Source organism: Stenella coeruleoalba (assembly GCF_951394435.1).
Source record: "Stenella coeruleoalba genome assembly, chromosome: 4".
NCBI lineage: Eukaryota > Metazoa > Chordata > Mammalia > Artiodactyla > Delphinidae > Stenella > Stenella coeruleoalba.
Window position 1 is genome coordinate 1,119,087 of NC_137149.1, and position 13,233 is coordinate 1,132,319.

The 13,233-nt window shown below is 50.3% G+C and overlaps 1 protein-coding gene across 6 annotated transcripts in view; it reads left to right on the top strand.

The window, feature by feature from the left end:
• NSD2 (nuclear receptor binding SET domain protein 2) overlaps positions 1–13,233 on the top strand; it is a 73,921-nt gene that overhangs the window by 42,712 nt on the left and 17,976 nt on the right. For 4 of the 6 annotated variants that reach the window (XM_079919892.1, XM_079919893.1, XM_079919890.1 and 1 more), the window contains exons 6-9: positions 721–865; positions 3,187–3,305; positions 4,812–4,893; positions 6,121–6,245. In XM_079919892.1, coding sequence (XP_079776018.1) covers positions 721–865; positions 3,187–3,305; positions 4,812–4,893; positions 6,121–6,245 — 471 coding nt within the window. Of the gene's footprint in view, positions 1–720; positions 866–3,186; positions 3,306–4,811; positions 4,894–6,120; positions 6,246–8,615; positions 11,146–13,233 lie in introns of those variants that run through there. The other 2 variants (XM_079919894.1, XM_079919895.1) reach the window with 2 other exon arrangements.

Below are 13,233 nucleotides of genomic sequence, written 5' to 3' on the forward strand. Positions count from 1 at the left end.
TTTAAAATAGCAGAAGCAGGTCCGCTGGGTTGGAGCGGCCTTGGCAGGGACCTGAGCACCATAGTTTTACACCCTAACCCCCTCCCCCCCCCCCCCCCGCACCGATTATCACAGTGCACGGCCCGGACCCACTCCTCACAGCGCAGTGACGGGGCTCTTCTGGAGACCTTGTGAAGATGCGCGTCCCCGGAGCGGGGCCTGAGGATCTGCATTTCCTGTGTGCTGCAGGGCCTGGGAGCTCTGTGTCCCGGCTGTGAGGAGTGGCTGTCTCAGGGTGCATCGGGGCGGGGCTCCTTGGCCACGTCTACGCCCTCCTGAGCGCGGACCTGAAAGGAGGAGGGTTGGTGCTACAGCCAGTGAGAAAACCAGCCAAGGGCTCGCCCCTGCACCCAGAGGTGGTGTTTCCTCCTGCTGGCTACTCAAGGCTGCCTAGGAAGTTGCAAGTTACCGACAGTTTAGTGATTTTGGAAAAGTTTACTTTTTCTCTTATCACTTATCATTGCCTGCATTTACACAAATAAGCTGGAATTGTTTCCACCAGCGCTGTTTTCAATGAGTTACACATCAGGTAAACACTGTTTTTGTTTGAAGCCTTTATGGGACATAGTTCCATGACGTGGGAGTGAGAGCACCACGTGCTGAGTAGCCAGGGGCCGTGCCGCGCGCATTGCGTGCGTTCGGGCGTCCAGCCTTCCTATCGCACCTTTCCTGTGTCCGCAGGTTGTCGCTGAGCACCCGGACGCCTCTGCCGAGGAGATTGAAGAGCTGCTTGGATCCCAGTGGAATATGCTCAACGAGAAACAGAAAGCACGCTATCACACCAAGTTTGCCCTCGTGGCCCCGTCCCCGTCTGAAGAAGACTCTGGTAACCGTAGCTCTGTGCTCATGTCCTCTGCGTAGCCGTGGTGTGTGCCGTGTGGCGGCCTGCGCTCCGGCTCTGACCCGAGTGCAGCGGTCACAGTAAAGCAACCTCCGCTGCCTGGTCTCCTTGCTCGTTGTCGCCAGAGCTGTTCCATGGGATCCTCTGTGGCCCTGCGGGCCCCTCGTTCTCCTGCCCCTGCAGCCTGTGTGGGAGGTGTGGTGAGGGAGCAGAAGGGAGGCACGGAGTCCAGGCGGCCTCCAGGGCCGAGGCTCACGTGACGGGCCGGGGTCAGACCTCAGGCCTTTGTCCTGCAGCGAGGCTGCCGTCCCGGCTGGGGCTGCGCCTGCACCTTGTGGGGGGCTTCCCACTGTGGGCAGGCGCTCTGGCCCTGGGGCTGGCCGTTCATGGCCTGTTGGCCTGAGAGCTCACAGGGTGAGGAGGGTGACCGTGGACTGACGTTGAATGTGGGTAGCCTCTGGTTCTTTTCTTAGGCCTTCAGGGCAAAGAAACAAAAAGTGCCGCTCTGCCCGGGGCTATGGTAAGAGAAGGGAGGCTTAATGCTGTGAGCTCTGGGGAAGACAGGTCACCACGGTTGGGTGTGTCCTCCCTGCCTGTGGGAAACTGACACCTGTAATGGGAAGATAAGTGTGATGTGTTTGGGCATACGAAAGAATTCTGCATCTCTCAAGCCTCGTCATTGAAGAGTCGTGCAGAGGCCTCCAGACCCGCCTGACAGGGTGCTTCGTGGGCACGAGCTTCGTGGGCACGAGCTCGGTCAGCACCGAGGTGGCCTACATCCGTGTTGCCTTCCTGTTCTGTTCGCACGTGTTCCCATCTTGATTTTAGGGCTTTCTAGAACTCCACAGCAACCATCTAATGATATCAATAGTGAACTTCATTCAAGTTGTTCAGGGTTTGTTGCGAATACTACGATTTAGAATAGGGAGGATGTTTAGGATTTGTGTATTTTCTTTAAAAGGCAAGAAGTTTACCAGACTCTATCAGTACGCTACATCTAGAAAAGTGTCCTTTTCAGTGACTGCTGATTTAAGAATAGTCAGGTTTTACTGAAGGCAGATTCACCTTATCCTTGAAGAGTGAGTGTGACTTGATTGTGTGTCCCACTTTGTCACCATCCCGAGTACTTGGCAGACAGGAGCATGGGTGGTCCCTGCCCCCAGTGTGTGTAAGGTGTGTGTTTGCCCTGCAGGCCTTGAGCCCTCCCTCTCAGGGACCCCAAGATGATGGGCCATGGTGTCAGCTGTCCCATCCTTTCAGTGTCAGGAATTCAGACAGATGCCCATCTTGCTCATCTCTGTAAGAAACGACCGCTGCCTCATCCCGACACAGGGGGAGGACCTTATGTAGAGGGCGAAGGACTACAACTTCACCTCCCCTGGGGGCAGTACCTAGTGCACACGTGCTGAGGAGGTGCTGGCAGGCCCGTGGATCCACAGCCACCGCTCCACAGGCCTCTCCTGGTGTTCCCCTGAGGCCAGCCCAGAGCTTAGTGAAGGCCACTCTCAGGCCGGCTTATGCCAGTCTGGTACTGGCAGCTGGTGAGGCCAGCGCTCCGGTTCTGCTCTTCTCTTGCAATGTTGGGCCTGGACCTGAGGCGGAGCCCCGGGCCCGTATCAGTCCAGGGCTGCTGGACGCAGGGACCTGAGCCTCCTGGCGGGTGTGCTCCGCCCCCCTCCGTAGGGTTTGAGGACAACACTGCCCTCCCAGGAGATGTTTGGTGAACAGTCCAGGAGCAAACCCTGAACCTCTGTAAAGCAGTCCTGCAAATGGAGACACTGGATTTGTGTTAAATAAACCTTGGCGTGTTCAAATTAGTCCTCTCTCTAGAATCTGCATTCTTACCTTACGTCTTGTTTTTCTGTCAGTACTGTTCGGACACCTTAAGTCTCAGATTAGGTGGTCTCCCTGAGGACACCTAACATGTGGCACAGTTAAGCAAACATGTAGAAGGCGCTCAGTCTGCAGATACACATGGATTGTTTCACTTAAGATGCTTCTTTAAGGAAATGTGTTAACGGATTTTGTAAAAATACTGGGTTATATTTAGATTTAATGCTATAGTACATTAAAGTGTAACAGATACCAATATAATAATCCCTAGATGAGATAAGGATTTTCTACTTGCCATTTGGAAAGTGCAGAGGTTTGACCTGTGGTACTTAGGCCCTGAGGAAATGAACAGGGTTTCAGGAGGCCCATCGCTGCTGGAGCTACACGCTGAAGGCGCTGGGCAGCTGCTCGGTGCTCTAGAGGACGGCTTGTGGAGGGTTTTTCATGTAAGTTTCCCCCATCCCCATTCCAAGGTAACTTAAATGGGAAAAAAAGAAACCACACGAAGAGGACACAGGACCCTATAGAAGATGCTGAAGTTGAGGACGCTCCCAGGAAGAGACTCAGGACTGACAGGCACAGTCTTCGGAAGGTAATTACGTCCTGAGTGGGCCTGGCTGCGGGAACCAGTTCCCCCAGGCCACAGGCGGGATGCGGGGAGGCGTCCTCCGCAGGCGTCAGCTGGAGGCTGGGGCTGGCCTTCCCCCTTTGAGCTTCCTCAAGAAGGCCGCTGAGGAGAGCAAGCTTTTATCTGCCAGGGAATTTAACACATCCCAACACTCAATAATTCTTGATGTTCAGATTCAACAAAATTGTGTACTTAAAATGACTCTTGAATGTAGGGCATATTATTCAGTGTATAAATAATGAGTTGACAGGAGAACATCAAAATCCACTGTATGTTATGCTTCATAAGAAGTTTAAAAATCCATTAAAGGCATTGAAATAGGTTTTATGAACCTATTTCATGGACAGGAGAGCACTCTCCCGGGGCACCTGTCAGGTGTCCAGCAATGAGCTAGGTAATGAGCTAGGTAACACTGACGTGTGCAATTACCTGGGAGCACATATTCAGTTTCTCCTCTGGCCACCTGCCGTTGAAGTGGTCCTTTACTGGCAGTCATGCTGACACTGGTTGCTTTGAAATATTTGTATAAAGGATTTACCTAAAAAAAAAAAAAAATGTGTGTGACCCTGGACATTTGAAATACCAAAATTCACATTAAGTAGCTAGACAGAAATTTTACTAACTAGTAGCTCAGGAAATAGCAGATGATTTTTAAAGAGAGTAGTGTTGAGTTTGATTTTTATAAACCCAAGTTGATAAGCCATATCAGGCATAATTCCTAATATGCTTTGAGCACTTGGATGGGCCAGGTAGCATTCCCAGTGCTGGGCACCTGTTACTTTGTCCCCGGTCTTGTGACCCATCCCTGCTGGAGTCCGGGGCAAACTCGGCCTCCTGGGCGGCAGGGTGGCTGTGAGGCAGTGGTGCCCCAGTGCTGTCCAGACTACATTGTTTGAATTCTGAGCGCTAGACCAGTCTTCATGACAGTTTTGTGTGTGCGCTATTTTTCTGTTGTGAAATGTGCTTTCGGATGATCTTTGTTTGTGAGCTTTGTCTGGGGCTTATCTCAGGATTGGAAATGGTCCGCCTGGTGGGCTGGAGCGAACCGGGCGCACTTCTCATGGACTGGGCTCCCCTAGGGCAGAAGTGGCGCTCCCTCCGGTTCGCTGCACTCTGAACCCAGAGGATGGTTGGTAGCATGTCGAGGAGCCTCATTCCAGGTTCTCAGAGTGGCTGGTTAGGTCAGGGTTGGCCTGGCCCCTGCCCCTCCCTCCCAGCAGCTGTCAGAGTGGGGCGGGTGGGCAGGGGAGGATCGGCCCAGTGACGGAGAGGGTGTCAGCTGGGCGGCCACAGTCGCTGACTGTCTGTGCAGAGCACGCCTCCGCAGGAAGACGTTTCTGTCACACGGCTTTTCAGCAGCCTGTGTTCGTTCACATTGGAGACTTTTCCCCTTTCTTTCCTTTTTCTTTTTCTTTGTTCTCCCTTCCTTCTTTCCTCCCTTCGCGCCCCCCAACCCCCCTTTTATAACAGAGAGAGACGTTCACAGACAAAACATCCCGCACAGGCTCTTGCAAGGCCATCGAGGCAGCCTCCTCGCTCAAGAGCCAGGCAGGTAATGTGGGCGGCGCTCCTTCCAGGTCCCCTGGGCTGGCGGTGGGCGGCCGGCCTGGTCCTGTCCTCGGGGAGCCCCCCTGGGGGGGGTGGAGCCAGGGATGAGCGTGTGAGCAGGAAGCTGGGACCTAGAGGGGGCGGTGGGAGGAGGTTCTCATGCGGTTAAGGGTGAAGTGCTTTAGTGTGAAGTTGTTTTCATGGTCAGCAAGTGTCACTGAAGTCACTCTTCTGCTGACTTCTACTTGGCTGTATTGTTTTCAGTTTAAATTATATTAGAGAAGTGATTCGAATCAGAAACGTCCAGGTTTCTGACTTGATGGTACCAGTTGTTGCTGTAAATCCCACTGTTTTTAGTACCCACTTCTCCATGTATATTAGCTAAAAAGCAAAAGTAATGACTGGTTATTTCTGTTCTACATGTTGAAGAAACTAGCTTAAAATGTTTGTGAAAAATAACTGTCAAAACAATGAAGGGGGAATCAGGTCACTTTTTACCTTTTCATTAATTATCTTTTTGATGTATCTGTCTGGTAGTTCATTAAAGAAAGCTTACCATCTCCAAATCATAATAAGAAAGGAAAATAAAATTCAGAGTAAGTGAAGATTGGAAATGGCTCTGTTTCCCTTATTTTGCATAAAGAGCTGTACTGGTTTTTAAAAATTAATTGAACAGACTGTTTTAAAAAAACAGACGTTTGTGAACAATTTGAACACTGAGTGGACATTTGATGATAGAAAGGGTTGTTTCTTTTAAGTGTGATAGTGCTGTTGTGGCCGCATTCAGACCTTACGTGCAGAGGCGCTCTAGCTTCCCATGGGTAAAACCACATGCCTGGGATCTGCTGCAGAAGAGCCGGCAGGGGGACGCGGCGCCAGGCGTGGGTGGACTGGTGTGGCCCAGGTGGTGGGTTGGGGGCCGGGCAGGGGGACCTGACATCAGGCTTGGGTGGACTGGTGTGGCCCAGGCGGGGCTTTGGGGGCGGCGTAGGGGACGTGGCACCAGGCGTGGGTAGACTGGTGTGGCCCAGGCGTGGGTTTGGGGACCGGGCAGGGGGACGTGGGAGTTCACTGTCCAGCTCATCAGCCCTGATTTTTCCACAACAAAAAGTTAAGCCCAGAAAATCCATCTTCAGAAACTTCATTTATTAGCGGGCTACTTTTAAAGCAGGAAAGAGATTGAGGGTTTAAGGTTTCAAACTTTACTTTATAAACCAAAATTATCTTACAGCCACAAAACATCTGTCTGACGCCTGCAAACCCCTGAAGAAGCGGCACCGGGCCCCCGCAGCGGCGTCTGCGTCGCTCGCCTTCAGCAAAAGCTCCTCTCCTTCCGCATCCTTAACTGAGAACGAGGTAAACTCATAATAATAGTGACCACCACGCACGCACACAGAGGCCGCTTAGCTCCCCACACTGAAGTGTGATAAAGGGCAGGCTTAATCAGCGCGACACGGGTGTTCTCCACAGACGCAGGGAGGTTAGGTGCTCTGAGCCGTGTCTGTTTCAGAGAGAAATACACACACACACGGTGTATGCGTAAATGTACGTGGCTGTACTTCAGTATTGATGCTTTTAATTGTGCTTGAAATCTGTCTTCAAGATGTTGGTTCTGTGATTTTTCACCCGGTCCTAACCTGACAGCGTGAGCGGGGCTGCCCGCGGGGCTGGTGTGCTCACGCAGCGGGATGGCGGGGCCCACACGCTGTGCACGTGCCTTGTGCCTTCCGTGACTTTGGGTCCACAGCTTTGGTCCTTTAAATTCTGGCATGTTTTTAGGTCCCTGAGTGTCGAGGTGAGTCAGGACTGCCGTGGTAATGTGACTTCTCTTTTCTGGACTCGGAAAGTATCCGCTAGTGAAATTGTAGCTGTTTGAGGCTCTCACACTTCACTGTATCATGACATCTAGAGCATCATCAAATCTGAAGTCTTTGCCGTTAATAAAAACAAAATGAAAAGCAGCCTCAGAATGTAGGTATGGCCCTTTTTGTCCAGAGGGAGTCTGGGATTCCCAGCTCTAGAGACTACCCAAGGAGCTTGTTGTCGAGTCTTAATTTCTTGTTATTTTGTTCCCTGTGATTCTTCTTCTCATTGTAGACGTGAGTCCTGTTTTTAGACTATCTGTGAAGAGATGCTCACCTTGGGCTTTTTCGGAACAGGGTAGTGAGGCAGGGAGTGGGTCAGAAGGCGGCACTTCTGATGTGGTCTCCACTGTGGTCCATGGTGGGGACGGGGTGTCCCCTGCTCTCTCAGCATCAGCTGCTTATGCCCATTAGAGGGGGCCGGGCCTTCGGGGGTGGGCTTCTGCTCTCGCAGGCGTGCAGGGGCCTCGGGGCGGTGTGGGGTGGCGCTCTCGGCCAGTCTTAGTGGGTGTAGGTAACTGAACATTTCTTACATTTGGGCACGGTCAAGACAACACAGGAAGAATTCGCTGAGCTCCTGGGAGCTTACTGAGACATGAAAAGGCAAATTCTATACAAAACGTTTTTCCTAGTTTTCTTGTCCAAGTTCAGATTAGTATCCTAAAAAGTTAAATAAAAGGTGGTCTGCAGTTCTAAAGAGGAATACTAAAAGCTTCAGTTCCACAGACCCTGTCACTTAAGGCAGTTTGTTTAAAACACTTTTTAATGAGTTTTTCTGGCATCATATTTTGGCCCACGTATTTGGTGGAGTTTTTACTTCCACTGCTGTCAGATACCATCAAAAGAAAAACACTGAGGCCGCTGGGATCTTGTCTGTTGTTCCTGGTCGTGAGTCGTGTGGGTTAGAGGCGTGGATCTAGAGCAGCTCACCGCGGGGCCAGGATGGCGGCTAGAGGGTGAAACATGTTTGTCGGACACGCCTGACGGTCTGACATTGGTTTTGACCAGGATGAGTTTCATCTTCCTGGCTTAGACATTTGTTCTGAACTTGGGAAGACTTAGATGAAGCATTTTACAATCATTAGGCTTAATTGATTTTTAATTCTTTAGAACTTCAGAAGTAGATTATTAAATACATTTATACTAAATACATTAAAATCATACACCATTTTGCATCTTGAAGGTGGTACATAGAGTCTATAGTGTGCATTCTGTTCCTTACATAAAACATTTAAGTTACTAGGCTTTTTCTATCAGGCCACTTTTGTGCAGTTTATATAAATCTCACCTTAGAGTTCATTTTTATTAAAAGCGCTTTAGGTGAACAAGAAGGCTTGTCTGTCTCTGTGTTAACACTACTGAGCTACAGTGCACATTTACGACCTCTGCCAGGCTCAGTGCCCTTTAGCACGAGAGGCAGAGCGCAGTGTTGTAAAGAAACATTCTAGAAGCCGCTAGGTCCGGTTCTGGTGGGCACTGGGCGACCATGGGGCTGCTGTGTGCAGGGTTCAGACTGGCCCCTTATTCGGGGTGAGTCACATGCCCTTTGCATGTTTATATTCTCTCCTTTCAACACCATTGATTAAAATAAGGAATTTTCATAGGGTTGGTGTTTCAAGACATTTTAGGTCATGTTGTGGTCTAAATTCCTCTCACACAAGGTATATGTGATCAATAAAACCTTACATTAGAATAGTTATTCCATAGTAGTACTGCATCCCCTAATGAGGAGGACAGATTAAAATCACACACTTGCATGACAAAGGCCTGGGAAGTAATTAATGTGATTTAAGTGTTTTGTAATTTCATTTCTTATTCCCTTAGTAGAGCAAATTCTTATTTTTTTCGCCTTTACTGGTAACAGCTTTTATGGGAGCCCACACCAGCCAAGTTGGATTTGAACTCAGCTGCTCTGTACTGCACTTAAAATGATGTAATTTTCCAAGATGTCTGCTGCAGGCGGCGTGTCATCGTGCACACTCAGTGGCATTCCTTTCACAATCAGTTATGGAAGATGTGTGATAATCTGTTTTTACTGGTATTAATAACACATACAATGAAGAAAACAGATAACAAATTTTAAGACCAAGGTAAGATACCTAATCAAGGCCATTTAACCAATCACATTCATCTCATAACAGAAACACATTCATATTCCAGTGGTCAATGTAGATTTCAAGTTGAAAGGATGCCCTCGATCAGGGGCTGTCCTGGGCGTGTGACAAGGACAGCACACTGAAGAGGTTCATCCTGTTAGAGGTCGTTTTTCTCCTCTAGTTCATAACTTAACTGAATTTTTATTGAAAAAAATGTCAGCACCTGTACCTTCAAAAATGAACAAACAGCACACATTAAAAAGAGTCCTCGTTGACTGTTCTCATTGCTAATGGAATGTATTCAATCCTGTAGATAGTGACCTAATTTCCAACATAAAAGGCAGGAAGACTTTTGATTCTGTCTTTTTTTACTAAACAGTTTTACTATGACACTAGCTATAGTAAATTTGTAGGAAAAAAATGTCATTTACAGTATCATTGTGAACCATTTAACTCTTTTGATTCAATAACCCTTATCTGGGGGGGGTCCTATAATCAGGTTATTTACACCAACCTCTTCATTGGTTGCTTTTGTAGAACATGAGCCATTATATTAAATGTCTCAATCTTGGGTGACCACCTGGTGTGCCCCAGGGTGTCCGCATGTTTGCATGGTGAGGAAAGGCCTCCGTGCCCTTCAGGTCATAGAGGCGGGAGGGCTCTTCACGTTACCAGGCCGGTAGCACTCGGTTCATTCCGAGTGGACTCTTCAGGTGTGTTTTTCCTTTAATGAGAGTTTCTCACTAATACTTGTGTTCTAAACCATTAAGTAGTGTAACGCATGTAAAACACTTGGGGTGCCTGGCGCCTTGCAAGGACTTAGTGGTTCGCTATTGTGACAATAATGGTTATAACAATAAAAATAATAAAATCACCATCATTCCATTTTTATCCCAAAGTATAAATTTTGCTTCGGCATGAAAAGCAATCCTCTTGACTGCACTGTGCGCGTGGGGATAAAGTAACCCTAGAAGCGGCACACGCCGGGCTTGACTGGTGCTTCCGGGTACTGGACGGTGGCTGGGGGCGCGACTCTGCTCAGACTCCGTGGACACGGGGCCTCCAGGACGGCCTCAGTCACGCTGTCCCTAAGGGACGTGGAGGAGCTCGGGACTGATGAGGGTTCTCAGAGAACCAGTCACTAAATTTTAAAATGTGGAAGAACGGTGGTGTAAAAATGACCCTAGTTCAAGAAGCCATTACCCAAAGTAAAGACTCGAGCCTGGAAGGCCTTTGACAGTCAGGATTAGGAGACTTGTTTGAAATTATGGCATGATGGATTTTGAGTTGGTAGCCAGCCAGCGACCGACACGTGATGGGTGGGTTAGGAGCCAGCAGAGAAAGGGGCGCCTTCCTTTTTGATGGGGATGACTCGATGCTGTGTCCACAGGAGCAGCGTAGACTTAGCCTCAGCTGAGTAAATAGGGGTGAGTGCAGGAGAGGGGGAGGGGGCGACGCAGTGTGTCTCAGCGCTGGTTGGCGGGGAGCTCATCCCAAGGCAGGCGGGAAGGTGCCCAGCAGGCAGAGGCAGATGTAGTCAGCATTGTTGTGGTCTCGCTGAGGAGCGCTGGTGGGGGGCAGAGTTCCCGAGAGGGCCTGCCCACAGCTTCCCGAAGGAGGGGAGTGGAAGGGGCTCCTGCTTTGAAAGAGCTTAGGGTCAGGCAGTAGTTTGTCTGCAGGAGTACAGATTCATTACGCTGCTGTTGAGCGCGGAATGTCTTCATTTCCTAAGGTCAAAGTAACGCTGATTCACCCTGGTCTTTGGTCATTTGAGCTGACAGTTGTTGAGGTGACTGGCTGTACCATGCACAGAGTCACTGCCGTGACCGCTCCTTCCACGTGCCACGCTTGGGCCTGGTGGGGAGGTGGCTGCGAGGAGGGCCTCTGGAACAAAACGGGAGGCCGCGGGCGGACACTAGTCTGAGTGTACAGAAGCTGAGACGGTAGCTGTTCCAGAGATGAAGGGAGCCCGCGGCACCGGAGCGCCCCCCTGGGCCCGTGCCGTGGTGGGTAGAGCTGCTCCCACTGCCGCCCCGGACTCCTGTCTCCTTGTGCACCTTCCCCAGAGTCTTCAGCTGTGGGGGGCTAGGTGGCTGCCTCCCAGCCCTGTCGAGCGTCTCGCACGTGACACCTCCCAGCTGAAAGGAACCTCGCCATTTTAAGGAGGCTATTCCTGAAAACCGACAAGGAACCTAAGCGAAGTTTCACAAGGAAGCAGAGTTTCAGAAACGTAAGGCAAAAGGGTGGCTTTTTGCCGTGTGTGAGTGTGGGAGGGGTAGCCTGCTCCCGGGTGGTCTCTGTGAGGTCCCCGTCCCAGCGTTAGCTGTGCTTGATGCCGTGGTTTTCATGGGAAGTCCACGCAGAACCACAGGAACGTTTCAAGTGGAGTGCTCAGGGCCGGGGAGTGGGACGGCGGGGGCGGGGGGGGGTTGGCCATTTCAAGAGGTTGCCGTGGTAGGGGGCGGGAGCAGCTGAATACACCGGAGCAGAGGACAGCGGAAAGGCGAGGTTTGCCGCCCCTCTCGGTCTCCTGGGCCCTGGTCTGCTCCCCCAGGGTTAGGTCTGGGTTGTGTGAGCGTGGCCAGACTGGGGGTGACTCTCATACCTATCGAGTCTGTCTTAGAAATGTTCTAACGAAAAGCCAGACTGTAAATTAGCATCCACTTCCGAAAACATAAAAGGTGCCCAGGTGTGGGCTTAAAATTAGGGTTCTCCACCAAAAGCCTGGACGTTGGGCCCACTGTGGCAGATGAAGAGCTGAGATTTTGTTCATCATTTCAGTAGCAGTGTAAGTGTTTTATATAAAGGAGCGTCCTCTGTCCATTTGATGAGTCCAGTAGAAGGAGCAGTGCTTGCCTGGAGGGTGACTCTTGGCTGGCTTGGGCGAGGCCTCGTGCGGCCCCAGGTGGGCAAGAAGGCACCCCCCCAGCCCCGGCCCAGGAGGGACTCCTGTCTGAAAGGGGAGCTGGGGAGGACAGTCACTGTGACTTCGGCAAGTGTGCCCGATCCCTTTTCCATTTGGTTGTTTCTGACTCAGCTCCTTTCTGAAGCTCCTCTGCTCCTTTCAGGTGTTAGTTCACGTTGAAGGTTGTTCTGGTCACAGCTGGTCGTTTGTATGTGGACGTGTGAGAGCGGCCTTGACTTAGTGTGGAACTAGCATTTCTGCTTTAAAATCAATAGCTTCACCACCTCGGCTTTTAGAAACCTGTGAACAGAAGTAGTAGTTGTTGAGGACTCAGTTTTATCTTTTAGATTATGAATCTAAATTACAGTCTTCTGCTGAAAGAACCGAAATATCACTATCTTATTAGAAAAGGTTTCTCAAAATGCTCTCAAATCTATGATTGGCTTTCCTTTTTTTTTTTTTTTTTTAAGAAATATGCTGACTCCTGTATATTTTAGGATTTTTGGTCAGTGAAATTGAGTTTCATCCTTTTAAGTACTGTTTTTGCTGTTTTACCTAGAATATTAGAAATTAGTGGTGATTTGCTTGGCAGTGATGGGAAGTTGGGTGTCCTTTGCAGGTAACAAACACATGCCTTGCATCCCTCCATCTTGTTGCTTGTACTGCCAGGGTCAGGGGCCACTCACTTTGGGCATTTCCACCAGCGAGGACACCCTGGGGGGCCCTCCCGCCTGCTCAGTGTCTGTTCAGGAACCAGACAGGCCTCATCTTGTGAGATGCCTTTGTAGCTACCTGGTTACCTGGTAGATCCATGGCTACAGCGTTTTCTGGCCTGAATGTAGGTGTTGGGGTTTTGCATATACTCTTTGGCATGTGTTTCGAAGCATGTGCTAACCGTCTGGGGCATATTGCACCTTCCAGAAACGGCTGAGGCTGGGGAGGGCAGCCCGGCCCATCAGTGGGGGTGGGGTGGGTCGCTCAGCGCTGGCCCCTCCCCAGCTCCCCTCTCTAGCCCACTCTCTGTGGGACAGCCCCCGCTGGGGACACAGTTGGGACAATGTTGGGTTGATAGGACATTTTAGAGACTCATTTTATCTGTGACAAGGGCTGGCCTTGCGTCTGGAACAGCAGCTCCACGGCCTGCCTGGTCACCGCGTGGTTCTCACTGTCACCTCCTGGGGCTGTCGGTTCTCACAGGAGCTGCCTGGTTAGGAGGTGGGTGTGAGGATAGTGCCAGGGTGTGCTCCCATGACTCAGACCTGGACTTTAGGGGCAGCTGGGAAGGGTCGAGCCGTGTCATCTAGAGGGGTTGCTTTAATGCAAGTTCAATAACTTTTGTTTGAATTGTAGTATTTCAGGTGATGAATGACTAATTTACAAATTACTTTAATCCCACCCTAATATTTCACTGTGATATTAACTTGGAAGACCTGTTTGAGATTAGTCTTTTGACTTTAAGCTCATTAAATCTCCTGGGCACA